The sequence below is a fragment of the Oncorhynchus kisutch genome, linkage group LG15, assembly GCF_002021735.2.
Source record: "Oncorhynchus kisutch isolate 150728-3 linkage group LG15, Okis_V2, whole genome shotgun sequence".
Classification (NCBI taxonomy): domain Eukaryota; kingdom Metazoa; phylum Chordata; class Actinopteri; order Salmoniformes; family Salmonidae; genus Oncorhynchus; species Oncorhynchus kisutch.
The window spans coordinates 87,846,828-87,865,509 of NC_034188.2; the positions used below are offsets into that span (position 1 = coordinate 87,846,828).

General features: G+C 46.4%; 1 protein-coding gene across 2 annotated transcripts in view; it reads right to left on the minus strand.

Moving 5' to 3' along the window:
• The window catches only part of LOC109886971 (small G protein signaling modulator 2), a 196,417-nt gene that overhangs the window by 16,463 nt on the left and 161,272 nt on the right, over positions 1–18,682 (minus strand). For both annotated transcript variants that reach the window (XM_031791255.1, XM_031791256.1), the window contains 3 exons: positions 4,595–4,763; positions 4,389–4,453; positions 2,297–2,442 (listed from right to left, as the gene is read on the minus strand). In XM_031791255.1, the coding sequence (XP_031647115.1) occupies positions 2,297–2,442; positions 4,389–4,453; positions 4,595–4,763 (380 nt within the window). The remainder of the gene's footprint in view (positions 1–2,296; positions 2,443–4,388; positions 4,454–4,594; positions 4,764–18,682) is intronic.

Sequence of the window (18,682 nt, forward strand, 5' to 3'; positions counted from 1 at the left end):
GGGAGAGAGAGGAGAAGAGAGAGGGAGCAGAGAGAGGAGGGAGAGAGGAGAGATCATCAATTATAGTTGGATAAATGTAGATAAACTTGTCATGATGTTGCCCTCTTTGGGTACAGCAAGCCCCATCCCCCCTCTCCCTGTCTCCTACACCCAGGCTGCTGTGGTCAGAGAGAGGTCGTAAATTCCTGGAGGAGATTATCTCCTCATGGCCACAGTATAGAGAGAGAGAGTAGAGTTTTCATAGAAGAGAACAAAGGAATTTCTTCCACCTCACAGAACTTGAGGTCCGAACAACATTTATGTTGTGGAGATTGTAGAAAAGATCGGTGAAGAATCCAGCTATGAACTGGTCCATTTGGTACAATTTTGTGAAACTCATGGGAGGCAATACGGCCACATTACCATAACGCTGTTTATATACTAGCCTCAGATATGAGTTTTACATCTAATTGTTGTACGAGATGAATGAGTGAGGAGGATACTGTTTGTAAAATTGTGTAATGTGATTTTGGACTGTTTAATGAAGGAAACTCCAATTCCCTTTTGAGTTTAACTAAATCAGAGGACCGCCCATGAGCACAGTTAGGACCTGGCGTCATGAGGCAGCTTTTTCTGTTCTCCCGAATAAACCCCCCCACTTTGAGAGTTTCTCAACAGACCATGTTTCCCTCAATTACGAGAGGACAAAGGTTGCAGACCAGCTTACCTCGATAAAGAGAGGGCCAGATGGCTGAATCTTTTAACCATCCCACGTGGTTAAACTATTAGACTATCGATACCGACAGAATAAGAACAAGTCTTTGATACTAATTACTAGTCTGCAGCTAGGAATTCGGTATCATTGAACGTGAAGAACGACAACCGCCGAAACATCTATTCTATAACGACATGAATGAATGTCACTCTGAACTATCCATTCTAAGAGAGAGAGAGCGAGCACGGACAGACTCTCCAACAGAAACAAACTTTTCACCAGCGATCAAGACGACACATTGAGTGTAAATATATATATATTGATTGTAATTGTTCCTGAATGAGTGAGCGTTCATGTGCAAAGGATTAGCATTTCAATTGTTATAATTATCAACTCTGTAGTGACTTCTCAGCTGACCCCCACTCCCCTTTAGTCTAACAAGCCGCCTTGCCGCCATACCGGTTTAGCCCACTAGGGGCACACTCCCCTATCATTACTTGTAACCATATTTACTTTGTTTGTTTGTGTGTGCACTTCTGTGATTGTTTAGTTAGTTAATAAATCAATTATTGAAGACAATTGAAGACTGGGTTCGTGCAGATAACCAACAATTTACGATGTTTGGAATGAGACTAACGTGAGGTAAAGAAGAATTCATTAATCAGAAGACTATTGATCAGATATGAAAATATCTGAAAGGTTATATTAGGAAATTATAACTTTGTAATCTGAATATTTTCCTTGGTGCCCCCGACTTCCTAGTTAATTACAGTTCCATGAATAATCAGCTTTAAACACGTAATAATAACTACAAAGTCTTCAATATAAGTAATTAATTCATTAGTAATGATTCATCTTCAGTTTAATGATGCCAAAGACACTACACTACACTACCCTCTACCCTCTACATCAAAACCTTCAAACCAAATCAACAAAATTACCCGAATGGATTCTTACAACCAAAGACTATCAAGAAGAAAAAACTTCTAACAAACCAAAACCTGCAGAAGAAACACAGCGGACCCTGGAAATACCATCCAACACTGAGTGAGTAACGCTCAGTCTGAACCTACTTCTGAAAGTAGTCAGTCAGCAGTCAGTAGTCAGTCAGCTCCTAGCCAATCAGCACCTAGCCAGTCAGCACCTAGCCAGTCAGCTCCTAGCCAATCAGCACCTAGCCAATCAGCACCTAGCCAGTCAGCACCTAGCCAGTCAGCTCCTAGCCAATCAGCACCTAGCCAGTCAGCACCTAGCCAATCAGCTCCTAGCCAATCAGCACCTAGCCAGTCAGCTCCTAGCCAGTCAGCACCTAGCCAGTCAGCTCCTAGCCAATCATCACCTAGCCAGTCAGCTCCTAGCCAATCAGCACTTAGCCAGTCAGCTCCTAGCCAATCAGCACCTAGTCAGTCAGCTCCTAGCCAATCAGCACCTAGCCAGTCAGCTACTAGCCAATCAGCACCTAGTCAGTCAGCTCCTAGCCAATCAGCACCTAGCCAGTCAGTCAGTTAAACTAGCCAATCAGCACCTAGCCAATCAGCACCTAGCCAGTCAGCTCCTAGCCAGCCAGCTACAATCCACCCAGGCAGCCACCCATTAACCCACCTTGCAGTCTTTCTGGTACTTGCTCCACAAGTCTTTACTCAGGCCCCCCGACGCCTCACAAGGTTTGTCAGGAGGGACAATGTTGTGGTTGACCAATGCTGACAAGTGGGTACGGACAGTGGACAGGTGTCGACAGTAGGCCAGCCCTGCAGGGAGGGAGGGACAAGAGACACGTATGGAGAGAAAGAAAAGGGAAGGAAGGAGAGAAAGAAAGACATGAAAGAAGACAGGTGGTCTCTTCCTTTACGCCATAGGAACTGGTCTCTTCCTTTACGCCATAGGAACTGGTCTCTTCCTTTACGCCTATAGGAACTGGTCTCTTCCTTTACGCCATAGGAACTGGTCTCTTCCTTTACGCCTATAGGAACTGGGTCTCTTCCTTTACGCCATAGGAACTGGTCTCTTCCTTTACGCCATAGGAACTGGTCTCTTCCTTTACGCCATAGGAACTGGTCTCTTCCTTTACGCCTATAGGAACTGGTCTCTTCCTTTACGCCATAGGAACTGGTCTCTTCCTTTACGCCATAGGAACTGGTCTCTTCCTTTACGCCATAGGAACTGGTCTCTTCCTTTACGCCATAGGAACTGGTCTCTTCCTTTACGCCATAGGAACGGGTCTCTTCCTTTACGCCTATAGGAACTGGTCTCTTCCTTTACGCCATAGGAACTGGTCTCTTCCTTTACACCATGGGAACTGGTCTCTTCCTTTACGCCTATAGGAACTGGTCTCTTCCTTTACGCCATAGGAACTGGTCTCTTCCTTTACACCATGGGAACTGGTCTCTTCCTTTACGCCTATAGGAACTGGTCTCTTCCTTTATGCCATGGGAACTGGTCTCTTCCTTTACGCCATAGGAACTGGTCTCTTCCTTTACGCCTATAGGAACTGGTCTCTTCCTTTACGCCATAGGAACTGGTCTCTTCCTTTACGCCTATAGGAACTGGTCTCTTCCTTTACGCCATAGGAACTGGTCTCTTCCTTTACGCCTATAGGAACTGGTCTCTTCCTTTACACCGTAGGAACTGGTCTCTTCCTTTACACCTATAGGAACTGGTCTCTTCCTATACGGCATGGAAACTGGTCTCTTCCTTTACGCCTATAGGAACTGGTCTCTTCCTTTACGCCTATAGGAACGGGTCTCTTCCTTTACGCCTATAGGAACTGGTCTCGTCCTTTATGCCTATAGGAACTGGTCTCGTCCTTTATGCCATGGGAACTGGTCTCTTCCTTTATGCCATGGGAACTGGTCTCTTCCTTTACGCCTATAGGAACTGGTCTCTTCCTTTACGCCTATAGGAACTGGTCTCTTCCTTTACGCCTATAGGAACTGGTCTCTACCTTTATGCCTATAGGAACTGGTCTCTTCCTTTACGCCTATAGGAACGGGTCTCTTCCTTTACGCCTATAGGAACTGGTCTCGTCCTTTATGCCGATAGGAACTGGTCTCGTCCTTTATGCCATGGGAACTGGTCTCTTCCTTTATGCCATGGGAACTGGTCTCTTCCTTTACGCCTATAGGAACTGGTCTCTTCCTTTACGCCTATAGGAACTGGTCTCTTCCTTTACGCCTATAGGAACTGGTCTCTTCCTTTACACCTATAGGAACTGGTCTCTTCCTTTACGCCTATAGGAACTGGTCTCTTCCTTTACGCCTATAGGAACTGGTCTCTTCCTTTACGCCTATAGGAACTGGTCTCTTCCTTTACGCCTATAGGAACTGGTCTCTTCCTTTACGCCTATAGGAACTGGTCTCTACCTTTATGCCTATAGGAACTGGTCTCTACCTTTATGCCTATAGGAACTGGTCTCTTCCTTTACGCCATAGGAACTGGTCTCTTCCTTTACGCCTATAGGAACTGGTCTCTTCCTTTACGCCATAGGAACTGGTCTCTTCCTTTATGCCTATAGGAACTGGTCTCTTCCTTTACACCATGGGAACTGGTCTCTTCCTTTACGCCATGGGAACTGGTCTCTTCCTTTATGCCTATAGGAACTGGTCTCTTCCTTTACGCCTATAGGAACTGGTCTCTTCCTTTACACCATAGGAACTGAGAAACAAACAACTGAGAGAGAGAACACAGACAGACTTACATCCGTAGAAGGCCCTGGAGACGATCTGCCTTTTCATATTCTGGCACAGCATCTTCAGTGGGCTCCTGGAGACAGGACACACATACAGTGGGGAGATTGTGTTAGAATGATTTCAGGTTATCAATTAATGATGTGATCCAATCTGTGCAGGAGTGTGTGTGTGTGTGTGTGTGTGTATGTGTGTATGTGTGTGTATGTATTCTCACCGGTCGTGGATGCAGGTGCAGCCTGCTGGGTATTCCAATGAGACGTTACTGCTCCCTGCGGAGCAAGGCAGACATGACGACATGTGACTGGTGCACTCTGCTCCCTGCTGCCATGACGACGGGCTGCCTCCCATATAGGCTCCCTGGATGTCCATCATCTCCCCATGGTCTGGAGGGTGAGGGGGGATGGAGAGAGAGGGATGGAGAGAGAGGGATGGAGAGGGTGAGCGAGACAGATGGAGAGAGAGGGATGGAGAGGGTGAGAGAGAGGGATGGAGAAGAGAGGGTGATGGAGAGGGTGAGAAAGAGGGGTGGAGAGAGAGGAATGGAGAGAGTGAGAGAGAGGGATGGTGAGAGAGGGATGGAGAGAGGGATGGAGAGGGTAAGAGAGCGGGATGGAGAGAGAGGGATGGATGGAGAGGGATAAGAGGGTGAGAGAGAGAGAGGGATGAGAGAGGGGGGATGGAGAGGGGGGTGAGAGAAGAATGAAGAGAGAGGGGAGGGGGAGGGGATGGAGAGAGATGGGGTTAGAGTGGGGTGAGAGAAGAATGAAGAGAGAGGGGAGGGGGATGGAGAGAGAGGGGAGGGGGATGGAGAGAGATGGGGTTAGAGTGGGGTGAGAGAAGAATGAAGAGAGAGGGGAGGGGGAGGGGGATGGAGAGAGAGGGGAGGGGGATGGAGAGAGATGGGGTTAGAGTGGGGTGAGAGAAGGATGGAGAAGGGGGAAAGGAGGGAGGGGGAGAGAGGGATGGAGGGAGAGGGGGATGGAGAGGTGAATGAGAGAGATAGGGAGAGAAGGGAGAGCGTGAGGGATGAGAGAGAGAGAGAGAGAGAGAGAGAGAGAGAGAGAGAGAGAGAGAGAGAGAGAGAGAGAGAGAGAGAGAGAGAGAGAGAGAGAGAGAGAGAGAGAGAGAGAGAGAGAGAGAGAGAGAGAGAGAGAAAGTGATGGAACAAGGGGGAAGACAACAGCAAGGAAAATAGATAAAATTATGAGGGACAGAGAATCACTCTTAAGGTGCTCTGAGACTAGGCTGTAAACAAACCTGTTGGCTGCGTCCAGAACGTGTCATTGGTTTCCTTATTGGCTAAATAAAACAAGAACTCTTGTCTGGCTAGAATGACATTATCTGTTTCCCAGAGGCTCTAGCTCAACCAAGACATCTATTCAGGTAGCGAGAGATTTCTCTCTTTATCGAATTTCAGATTCAAATGACTCTTTCAAATATTATATATTTAATTTAGCTTACATTGCTCACATAGATGTATGAGGTATACATTTACAGAGCCTTCAGAAAGTATTCCAACCCTGTGACTTATTCCGCACTTTGTTGTATTACAGCCTGAATTCAAAATGGATGAAATATTATTTTTTCTCTCACCCATCTACAAACAATATCCCATAGAGACAAAGTGAAAACATGTTTTTATTTTTATTTTTTACATTTTTTGAAAATGTATTGAATATTAAATACAGAAATGGTTCATTTACATAAGTATTTACACTCCTGAGTCAATATATGTTAGAATCACCATTGGCAGTGATTACAGCTGTGAGTCTTTCTGGGTAAGTCTCTAAGAGCTTTGCACACCTGGATTGTACAATATTTGCACATTTTTTGTAATTATTCAAACTCTGTCAAGTTGTTCATTGTTAGACAGCCATTTTCAAGTGTTGCCATATATTTTCGATTTAAGTCAAAACTGTAACTAGGCCACTCAGTAACATTCAATGTCGTCTTGGTAAGACATTCAAGTGTATTGTAATTGTTTTAGGTAATTGTTTTAGGTCATTGTTTTAGGTAATTGTTTTAGGTCATTGTTTTAGGTAATTGTTTTAGGTCATTGTTTTAGGTAATTGTTTTAGGTCATTGTTTTAGGTCATTGTTTTAGGTCATTGTTTTAGGTCATTGTTTTAGGTCATTGTTTTAGGTCATTGTTTTAGGTCATTGTTTTAGGTAATTGTTTTAGGTCATTGTTTTAGGTAATTGTCCTTATGTTGTGTCAGTGACATGTTGTGTTGGATTTGCCCCAAATATAACGCTTTGCATTCAGGACAAAAAGTTAATTTCTTTGACACATTTTTCACAGATTTACTGTTGCAAACAGGATGCATGTTTTGGAATATTTTCATTTTGTACAGGTTCTCTTCTTTTCATGTAGTATTGTGGAGTAACTACAATGTCGATCCATCCTCAGTTTTTTCCTATCAAAGCCATTAAACTCCATAACTGTTTTTAAGTCACCATCATGGTGAAATCCCTGAGCGGTTTCCTTCCTCTCTGGCAACTGAGTTAGGAAGGACGCCTGTATTTTTATAGCAACTGTGTAATTAATAACTTCTCCATGTTCAAAGGGATATTCAATGTCTTATTTGTATACATCTACCAATAGGTGCCCTTTGATCAGTATTGGAAAACCTCCCTGGTCTTTGTGGTTGCTTGACTGAGGGACTTTAGAAATAATTGTTTGTGTGGGGTACAGACAGTTAAGAACAAATTCTTATTTTCAATGACGGCCTAGGAACAGTCGGTTAACTGCCTTGTTCAGGGGCAGAACGACAGATTTGTACCTTGTCAGCTCGGGGGTTTGAACTTACAACCTTCCGGTTGCTCTAACCACTAGGCTACGCTGCCGCCCTGAGGTGAGGTATGACTATGAGGTAGTCATTCCAAAATCATGTTAAATATTGCATCCAGAGTGAGTCCATGCAACTTATTATGTGACTTGTTTACTCCTGAATGTATTTAGGCATTGCCATAACAAAGGGTTTGAATATTTATTGACTCAAAACATTTCAGATTTTCATTTTTATTCATTTGTAAACATTTTTGAAAACATCATTTCACTTTGACATTTTGGGGGGTATTGTGTGTAGTCCAGTGACACAAAATCTCCATGTAATCCATTTTAAATTCAGGCTGCAGGACAACAAAATGTAGAAGAAGAAATGGGGTGTGAATACTTCCTGAAAGCACTGTATGTATATGGTTATCCATAAGTGAGTCAGACAAACATCATAAAACACAAAAACATTATATTGAGAATAAATAAAAACGTGGAATTGAAGAAGAAGAAGTTTTGGGAAGCAAATCGAAGGAAGGAAGTGAGCAGAGCATGCTGGGGGATTAGGCCAGGCAGAGACGATGCTGGGAAGGCATGCTTATAGAGCCCAGTCAGAGAGAAAACACAGAGCACAAACTGTCTCTACAAAAAAAATACCAAAAATGACATTAGGAGAGGAGAGGAGAGGAGAGAGGAGAGAGAGGGGGAGGAGAAGGACACGAGGAGAGACACAGGGCAGCGGGGTTCTCAGGCAGGAAGCATAAAGCAGAACGTGACGACAAAAAAAAAAAAGCCAAATGTCAAAACAGGAACAAAAAGAAAAACAACTAAATGTCCATTAAGGGTATACCAAAAATACAAAGAAAGAATCGTAAAAACATCAACATAAAAAAAAAAATGCTCTTCACCTTAATTCTTCAGGGTGGAGCAGATTACCTGTTATAAATATGAGTAGCTGTTCTTTGGTTGTTCAGCAAAAAGAAACCAGAAAGCAAAAGGATAAAACATAACCAAACATAAAATGCTGCCTGGAATAGGAGACCCCGCATTCGGACTCCCTAGAAAATGTATTTTGTTGGGCTATGCGAGTTCAAAGTTCAACAGGAAGTGATTTTTAGTGTTTTTGGTATACACTCCCGGGTGCTGACATAACAATACTGTAACAGGGTAGGAACCATAGTGTTGTCCATGTCTCTACTACTGCGGAACCCCACAGGACCTAGCCGTCACAATGGAAGGGACGAGGGGACGACCTGGGTTAGTGAAGAATTACAGTGAACAGCATTGCAGAAAAAACGACGAACAGAGAAAGAGGAAGAACTAAATCAGAGCAAAGATATCAATCAAAAATATATAGAGAGTTGAAGTCGGAAGTTTACATACACTTAGGTTAGAGTCAATGAAACTCATTTTTCAACCACTCCACAGATTTCTTGTAAACAAACTATACATTTTGGCAAGTCGGTTAGGACATCTCCTTTGCGCATGAAACAAGTCATTTTTTTGTTTTGTTTACAGACAGATTATTTCACTTATAATTCACTGTATCACAATTCCAGGGGGTCAGAAGTTTACATACACTAAGTTGACTGTGCCTTTAAACAGCTTGGAAAATTCTAGAAAATTATGTCATGGCTTTAGAATCTTCTGATATGCTAAGTGACATCATTTGAGTCAATTGGAGGTGTACCTGTGGATGTATTTCAAGGCCTACCTTCAAACTCAGTGCCTCTTTGCTTGACATCATGGGAAAATCAAAAGAAATCAGCCAAGACCTCAGAAAAAAAATTGTAGACCTCCACATGTCTGGTTCATTCTTGGGAGCAATAGCCAATTGCCTGTACGTTCATCTGTACAAAGAATAGTACCAAAGTATAAACACCATGGAACCATGCAGCCGTTATATCGCTCAGGAAGGAGACGCATTCTGTCTCCTAGAGATAAACGTACTTTGGTGCGAAAAGTGCAAATCAATCCCAGAACAACAGCAAAGGACCTTGTGAAGATGCTGGAGGAAACAGGTACAAAAGTATCTATATCAACAGTAAAATGAATCCTATATCAACATAACCTGAAAGGGCGCTCAGCAAGGAAGAAGCCACTGCTCAAAAACCGCAATAAAAAAGCCAGACTACGGTTTGCAACTGCACATGGGGACAACGATCAGACTTTTTGGAGAAATGTCCTCTGGTCTGATGAAACAAAAATAGAACTGTTTGGCCATAATGACCATCGTTATGTTTGGAGGAGAAAGGCGGCGGCTTGCAAGCTGAAGAACACCATCCCAACCGTGAAGCACTGGGGTGGCAGCATCATGTGGTGGGTGTGCTTTGCTGCAGGAGGGACTGGTGCACTTCACAAAATAGAAGGCTTAATGAGGTAGTAAAATTATGTGGATATTTTGAACATCTCAAGACATCAGTCAGGAAGTTAAAGCTTGGTCGCAATTGGGTCTTCCAAATGGACAATGACCCCAAGCATACTTCCAAAGTTGTAGCAAAATGGTTTAAGGACAACAAAATCAAGGTATTGGAGTGGTCATCACAAAGCCCTGACCTCAATCCTATACACAATTTGTGGGCAGAACTGAAAAAGTGTGTGCGAGCAAGGAGGCCTACAAACCTGACTCAGTTACACCAGCTCTGTCAGGAGAAATGGGCCAAAATTCCCCCAACTTAATGTGGGAAGCTTGTGGAAAGCTACCCGAAACATTTGACCCAAGTTAAACCATTTAAAGCCAATGCTACCAAATACTAATTTAATGTATGTAAACTTCTGACCCACTGGGAATGTCAAGAAAAAATTAAAAGCTGAAATAAATCTTTCTCTCTACTATTCAATCTGACATTTCACATTCTTAAAATATAGTGGTGATCCTAACTGTCCTAAGACAGGGAATGTTTACTAGGATTAAATGTCAGGAATTGTGAAAAACTGAGTTTAAATGCATTTGGCTAAGGTGTATGTACACTTCGGACTTCAACTGTATATACACTACTCAAAAAACTAAAGGGAACACTTAAACAACACAATGTAACTCCAAGTCAATCACACTTCTGTGAAATCAAACTGTCCACTTAGGAAGCGACACAGATTGAAAATAAATTTCACATGCTGTTGTGCAAATGGAATAGACAACAGGTGGAAATTATAGGCAGTTAGCAAGACTCTCACTCAAGACTCTAGACTTTCACTCTAGTGGTAGCATGAGACGGAGTCTACAACCCACGCAAGTGGCTCAGGTAGTGCAGCTCATCCAGGATGGCACATCAATGCGAGCTGTGGCAAGAAGGTTTGCTGTGTCTGTCAGTGTAGTGTCCAGAGCATGGAGGCGCTACCAGGAGACCAGTACATCAGGAGATGTGGAGGAGGCCGTAGGAGGGCAACAACCCAGCAGCAGGACTGCTACCTCCGCCTTTGTGCAAGGAGGAGCAGGAGGAGCACTGCCAGAGCCCTGCAAAATGACCTCCAGCAGGCCACAAATGTGCATGTGTCTGCTCAAACGGTCAGAAACAGACTCCATGAGGGTGGTATGAGGGCCCAACGTCCACAGGTGGGGGTTGTGATTACAGCTCAACTCCGTGCAGGACGTTTGGCATTTGCCAGAGAACACCAAGATTGGCAAATTCGTCACTGGCGCCCTTTGCTCTTCACAGATGAAAGCAGGTTCACACTGAGCACATGTGACAGACGTGACAGAGTCTGGAGATGCCGTGGAGAACGTTCTTCTGCCTGCAACATCCTCCAGCATGACCGGTTTGGCTGTGGGTCAGTCATGGTGTGGGGTGGCATTTCTTTGGGGGGCCGCACAGGCCTCCATGTGCTCGCCAGAGGTAGCCTGACTGCCATTAGGTACCGAGATGAGATCCTCAGACCCCTTGTGAGAACATATGCTGGTGCGGTTGGCCCTGGGTTCCTCCTAATGCAAGACAATGCTAGACCTCATGTGGCTGGAGTGTGTCAGCAGTTCCTGCAAGAGGAAGGCATTGATGCTATGGACTGGCCAGCCTGTATGCCAGACATGAATCCAATTGAGCACATCTGGGACATCATGTCTCGCTCCATCCACCAACGCCACATTGCACCACAGACTGTCCAGGAGATGGCGGATGTTTAGTCCAGGTCTGGGAGGAGATCCCTCAGGAGACCATCCGCCACCTCATCAGGAGCATGCCCAGGCGTTGTAGGGAGGTCATACAGGCATGTGGAGACCACACACAATACTGAGCCTCATTTTGACTTGTTTTAAGGACATTACATCAAAGTTGGATCAGCCTGTAGTGTGGTTTTCCACTTTAATTTTGAGTGTGACTCCAAATCCAGACCTCCATGGGTTGATACATTTGATTTCCATTGATCATTTTTGTGTGATTTTGTTATCAGCACATTCAACTATGTAAAGAAAAAAGTATTTAATAAGAATATTTCATTCATTCAGATCTAGGATGTGTTATTTTAGTGTTCCCTTTATTTTTTTGAGCAGTGTATATATATATAGAGAGACATAGAGATACAGTATATATATAGAGTGAGAGATAGAGAGGGGGGGCGGTATTCCTACCAGTAGAAACAAACAACACACCTTCTTTAAAAACAAAATGAAACTGGTTGCTGCATATCTCACATGCAAACAGGTCAGGCATGTTGCAGTGAACGTAAATGAAGACAATGGAGCCAAAACAAAAAGTAAACAAGTAGACAGAAGGGTTAAGAAAACTAAACAAGTAGACAGAAGGGTTAAGAAAACTAAACCAACAACAGGTGTAAAAACAACAGAGCAAATTATCAAAGCATTTCTTTGTGCCCCAAAACCCAACAGCGCTGAGGAGAGGACCACAGGGACTGGGAATAACATGGTACTGCTCTACTGAGAGGAGAGGACCACAGGGACTGGGAATAACATGGTACTGCTCTACTGAGAGGAGAGGACCACAGGGACTGGGAATAACATGGTACTGCTCTACTGAGAGGAGAGGACCACAGGGACTGGGAATAACATGGTACTGCTCTACTGAGAGGAGAGGAGAGGACCACAGGGACTGGGAATAACATGGTACTGCTCTACTGAGAGGAGAGGACCACAGGGACTGGGAATAACATGGTACTGCTCTACTGAGAGGAGAGGAGAGGACCACAGGGACTGGGAATAACATGGTACTGCTCTACTGAGAGGAGAGGACCACAGGGACTGGGAATAACATGGTACTGCTCTACTGAGAGGAGAGGAGAGGACCACAGGGACTGGGAATAACATGGTACTGCTCTACTGAGAGGAGAGGACCACAGGGACTGGGAATAACATGGTACTGCTCTACTGAGAGGAGAGGAGAGGACCACAGGGACTGGGAATAACATGGTACTGCTCTACTGAGAGGAGAGGACCACAGGGACTGGGAATAACATGGTACTGCTCTACTGAGAGGAGAGGAGAGGACCACAGGGACTGGGAATAACATGGTACTGCTCTACTGAGAGGAGAGGACCACAGGGACTGGGAATAACATGGTACTGCTCTACTGAGAGGAGAGGAGAGGACCACAGGGACTGGGAATAACATGGTACTGCTCTACTGAGAGGAGAGGACCACAGGGACTGGGAATAACATGGTACTGCTCTACTGAGAGGAGAGGACCACAGGGACTGGGAATAACATGGTACTGCTCTACTGAGAGGAGAGGACCACAGGGACTGGGAATAACATGGTACTGCTCTACTGAGAGGAGAGGACCACAGGGACTGGGAATAACATGGTACTGCTCTACTGAGAGGAGGACCACAGGGACTGGGAATAACATGGTACTGCTCTACTGAGAGGAGAGGACCACAGGGACTGGGAATAACATGGTACTGCTCTACTGAGAGGAGAGGACCACAGGGACTGGGAATAACATGGTACTGCTCTACTGAGAGGAGAGGACCACAGGGACTGGGAATAACATGGTACTGCTCTACTGAGAGGAGAGGACCACAGGGACTGGGAATAACATGGTACTGCTCTACTGAGAGGAGAGGAGAGGACCACAGGGACTGGGAATAACATGGTACTGCTCTACTGAGAGGAGAGGAGAGGACCACAGGGACTGGGAATAACATGGTACTGCTCTACTGAGAGGAGAGGACCACAGGGACTGGGAATAACATGGTACTGCTCTACTGAGAGGAGAGGACCACAGGGACTGGGAATAACATGGTACTGCTCTACTGAGAGGAGAGGACCACAGGGACTGGGAATAACATGGTACTGCTCTACTGAGAGGAGAGGAGAGGAGAGGACCACAGGGACTGGGAATAACATGGTACTGCTCTACTGAGAGGAGAGGAGAGGAGAGGACCACAGGGACTGGGAATAACATGGTACTGCTCTACTGAGAGGAGAGGACCACAGGGACTGGGAATAACATGGTACTGCTCTACTGAGAGGAGAGGACCACAGGGACTGGGAATAACATGGTACTGCTCTACTGAGAGGAGAGGAGAGGAGAGGACCACAGGGACTGGGAATAACATGGTACTGCTCTACTGAGAGGAGAGGACCACAGGGACTGGGAATAACATGGTACTGCTCTACTGAGAGGAGAGGACCACAGGGACTGGGAATAACATGGTACTGCTCTACTGAGAGGAGAGGACCACAGTGACTGGGAATAACATGGTACTGCTCTACTGAGAGGAGAGGACCACAGGGACTGGGAATAACATGGTACTGCTCTACTGAGAGGAGAGGACCACAGGGACTGGGAATAACATGGTACTGCTCTACTGAGAGGAGAGGACCACAGGGACTGGGAATAACATGGTACTGCTCTACTGAGAGGAGAGGACCACAGGGACTGGGAATAACATGGTACTGCTCTACTGAGAGGAGAGGAGAGGACCACAGGGACTGGGAATAACATGGTACTGCTCTACTGAGAGGAGAGGAGAGGACCACAGGGACTGGGAATAACATGGTACTGCTCTACTGAGAGGAGAGGACCACAGGGACTGGGAATAACATGGTACTGCTCTACTGAGAGGAGAGGACCACAGTGACTGGGAATAACATGGTACTGCTCTACTGAGAGGAGAGGACCACAGTGACTGGGAATAACATGGTACTGCTCTACTGAGAGGAGAGGACCACAGTGACTGGGAATAACATGGTACTGCTCTACTGAGAGGAGAGGACCACAGGGACTGGGAATAACATGGTACTGCTCTACTGAGAGGAGAGGACCACAGGGACTGGGAATAACATGGTACTGCTCTACTGAGAGGAGAGGACCACAGGGACTGGGAATAACATGGTACTGCTCTACTGAGAGGAGAGGACCACAGGGACTGGGAATAACATGGTACTGCTCTACTGAGAGGAGAGGACCACAGGGACTGGGAATAACATGGTACTGCTCTACTGAGAGGAGAGGAGAGGACCACAGTGACTGGGAATAACATGGTACTGCTCTACTGAGAGGAGAGGACCACAGTGACTGGGAATAACATGGTACTGCTCTACTGAGAGGAGAGGAGAGGACCACAGTGACTGGGAATAACATGGTACTGCTCTACTGAGAGGAGAGGACCACAGTGACTGGGAATAACATGGTACTGCTCTACTGAGAGGAGAGGAGAGGACCACAGTGACTGGGAATAACATGGTACTGCTCTACTGAGAGGAGAGGACCACAGTGACTGGGAATAACATGGTACTGCTCTACTGAGAGGAGAGGAGAGGACCACAGTGACTGGGAATAACATGGTACTGCTTTACTGAGAGGAGAGGAGAGGACCACAGTGACTGGGAATAACATGGTACTGCTCTACTGAGAGGAGAGGACCACAGTGACTGGGAATAACATGGTACTGCTCTACTGAGAGGAGAGGACCACAGGGACTGGGAATAACATGGTACTGCTCTACTGAGAGGAGAGGACCACAGTGACTGGGAATAACATGGTACTGCTCTACTGAGAGGAGAGGAGAGGACCACAGTGACTGGGAATAACATGGTACTGCTCTACTGAGAGGAGAGGACCACAGTGACTGGGAATAACATGGTACTGCTCTACTGAGAGGAGAGGACCACAGTGACTGGGAATAACATGGTACTGCTCTACTGAGAGGAGAGGACCACAGGGACTGGGAATAACATGGTACTGCTCTACTGAGAGGAGAGGACCACAGTGACTGGGAATAACATGGTACTGCTCTACTGAGAGGAGAGGACCACAGTGACTGGGAATAACATGGTACTGCTCTACTGAGAGGAGAGGACCACATTGACTGGGAATAACATGGTACTGCTCTACTGAGAGGAGAGGACCACAGGGACTGGGAATAACATGGTACTGCTCTACTGAGAGGAGAGGACCACAGGGACTGGGAATAACATGGTACTGCTCTACTGAGAGGAGAGGACCACAGTGACTGGGAATAACATGGTACTGCTCTATTGAGAGAAGAGGACCACAGGGACTGGGAATAACATGGTACTGCTCTACTGAGAGGAGAGGAGAGGACCACAGTGACTGGGAATAACATGGTACTGCTCTACTGAGAGGAGAGGACCACAGTGACTGGGAATAACATGGTACTGCTCTACTGAGAGGAGAGGAGAGGACCACAGTGACTGGGAATAACATGGTACTGCTCTACTGAGAGGAGAGGACCACAGGGACTGGGAATAACATGGTACTGCTCTACTGAGAGGAGAGGACCACAGTGACTGGGAATAACATGGTACTGCTCTACTGAGAGGAGAGGACCACAGTGACTCGGAATAACATGGTACTGCTCTACTGAGAGGAGAGGAGAGGAGAGGAGAGGACCACAGTGACTGGGAATAACATGGTACTGCTCTACTGAGAGGAGAGGACCACAGTGACTGGGAATAACATGGTACTGCTCTACTGAGAGGAGAGGACCACAGTGACTCGGAATAACATGGTACTGCTCTACTGAGAGGAGAGGAGAGGACCACAGGGACTGGGAATAACATGGTACTGCTCTACTGAGAGGAGAGGACCACAGTGACTGGGAATAACATGGTACTGCTCTACTGAGAGGAGAGGAGAGGACCACAGGGACTGGGAATAACATGGTACTGCTCTACTGAGAGGAGAGGACCACAGTGACTGGGAATAACATGGTACTGCTCTACTGAGAGGAGAGGAGAGGACCACAGGGACTGGGAATAACATGGTACTGCTCTACTGAGAGGAGAGGACCACAGTGACTGGGAATAACATGGTACTGCTCTACTGAGAGGAGAGGAGAGGACCACAGGGACTGGGAATAACATGGTACTGCTCTACTGAGAGGAGAGGACCACAGTGACTGGGAATAACATGGTACTGCTCTACTGAGAGGAGAGGACCACAGGGACTGGGAATAACATGGTACTGCTCTACTGAGAGGAGAGGACCACAGTGACTGGGAATAACATGGTACTGCTCTACTGAGAGGAGAGGACCACAGTGACTCGGAATAACATGGTACTGCTCTACTGAGAGGAGAGGAGAGGAGAGGACCACAGTGACTGGGAATAACATGGTACTGCTCTACTGAGAGGAGAGGACCACAGTGACTGGGAATAACATGGTACTGCTCTACTGAGAGGAGAGGACCACAGTGACTCGGAATAACATGGTACTGCTCTACTGAGAGGAGAGGAGAGGACCACAGGGACTGGGAATAACATGGTACTGCTCTACTGAGAGGAGAGGACCACAGTGACTGGGAATAACATGGTACTGCTCTACTGAGAGGAGAGGAGAGGACCACAGGGACTGGGAATAACATGGTACTGCTCTACTGAGAGGAGAGGACCACAGTGACTGGGAATAACATGGTACTGCTCTACTGAGAGGAGAGGAGAGGACCACAGGGACTGGGAATAACATGGTACTGCTCTACTGAGAGGAGAGGACCACAGTGACTGGAATAACATGGTACTGCTCTACTGAGAGGAGAGGAGAGGACCACAGGGACTGGGAATAACATGGTACTGCTCTACTGAGAGGAGAGGAGAGGAGAGGAGAGGAGAGGAGAGGACCACAGGGACTGGGAATAACATGGTACTGCTCTACTGAGAGGAGAGGACCACAGTGACTGGGAATAACATGGTACTGCTCTACTGAGAGGAGAGGACCACAGTGACTGGGAATAACATGGTACTGCTCTACTGAGAGGAGAGGACCACAGTGACTGGGAATAACATGGTACTGCTCTACTGAGAGGAGAGGACCACAGTGACTGGGAATAACATGGTACTGCTCTACTGAGAGGAGAGGAGAGGAGAGGAGAGGACCACAGGGACTGGGAATAACATGGTACTGCTCTACTGAGAGGAGAGGACCACAGTGACTGGGAATAACATGGTACTGCTCTACTGAGAGGAGAGGAGAGGACCACAGGGACTGGGAATAACATGGTAATGCTCTACTGAGAGGAGAGGACCACAGTGACTGGGAATAACATGGTACTGCTCTACTGAGAGGAGAGGAGAGGACCACAGGGACTGGGAATAACATGGTACTGCTCTACTGAGAGGAGAGGAGAGGACCACAGGGACTGGGAATAACATGGTACTGCTCTACTGAGAGGAGAGGACCACAGTGACTGGGAATAACATGGTACTGCTCTACTGAGAGGAGAGGACCACAGTGACTGGGAATAACATGGTACTGCTCTACTGAGAGGAGAGGACCACAGTGACTGGGAATAACATGGTACTGCTCCACTGAGAGGAGAGGACCACAGTGACTGGGAATAACATGGTACTGCTCTACTGAGAGGAGAGGACCACAGTGACTGGGAATAACATGGTACTGCTCTACTGAGAGGAGAGGACCACAGTGACTGGGAATAACATGGTACTGCTCTACTGAGAGGAGAGGAGAGGACCACAGTGACTGGGAATAACATGGTACTGCTCTACTGAGAGGAGAGGAGAGGACCACAGTGACTGGGAATAACATGGTACTGCTCTACTGAGAGGAGAGGACCACAGTGACTGGGAATAACATGGTACTGCTCTACTGAGAGGAGAGGACCACAGTGACTGGGAATAACATGGTACTGCTCTACTGAGAGGAGAGGACCACAGTGACTGGGAATAACATGGTACTGCTCTACTGAGAGGAGAGGACCACAGTAGTTGGGAATATCAGAAAACAGTCTCTAAAGGGACCAGGGAGGGAGGACAGTCATCCGAGTAACAGTCTCTAAAAGGACTAGGGAGTGAGGACAGTCATCAGAGATAACATACTCTAAAGGGACTAGTGAGAGAGGACAGTCATCAGAGATAACAGTCTCTAAAGGGACTAGGGAGAAAGGACAATCATCAGAGATAACAGTCTCTAAAGGGACCAGGGAGGGAGGACAGTCATCAGAGATAACAGTCTCTAAAAGGACTAGGGAGTGAGGACAGTAATCAGAGATAACATACTCTAAAGGGACTAGGGAGGGAGGACAGTCATCAGAGATAACAGTCTCTAAAGGGACTAGGGAGGGAGGACAGTCATCAGAGATAACAGTCTCTAAAGG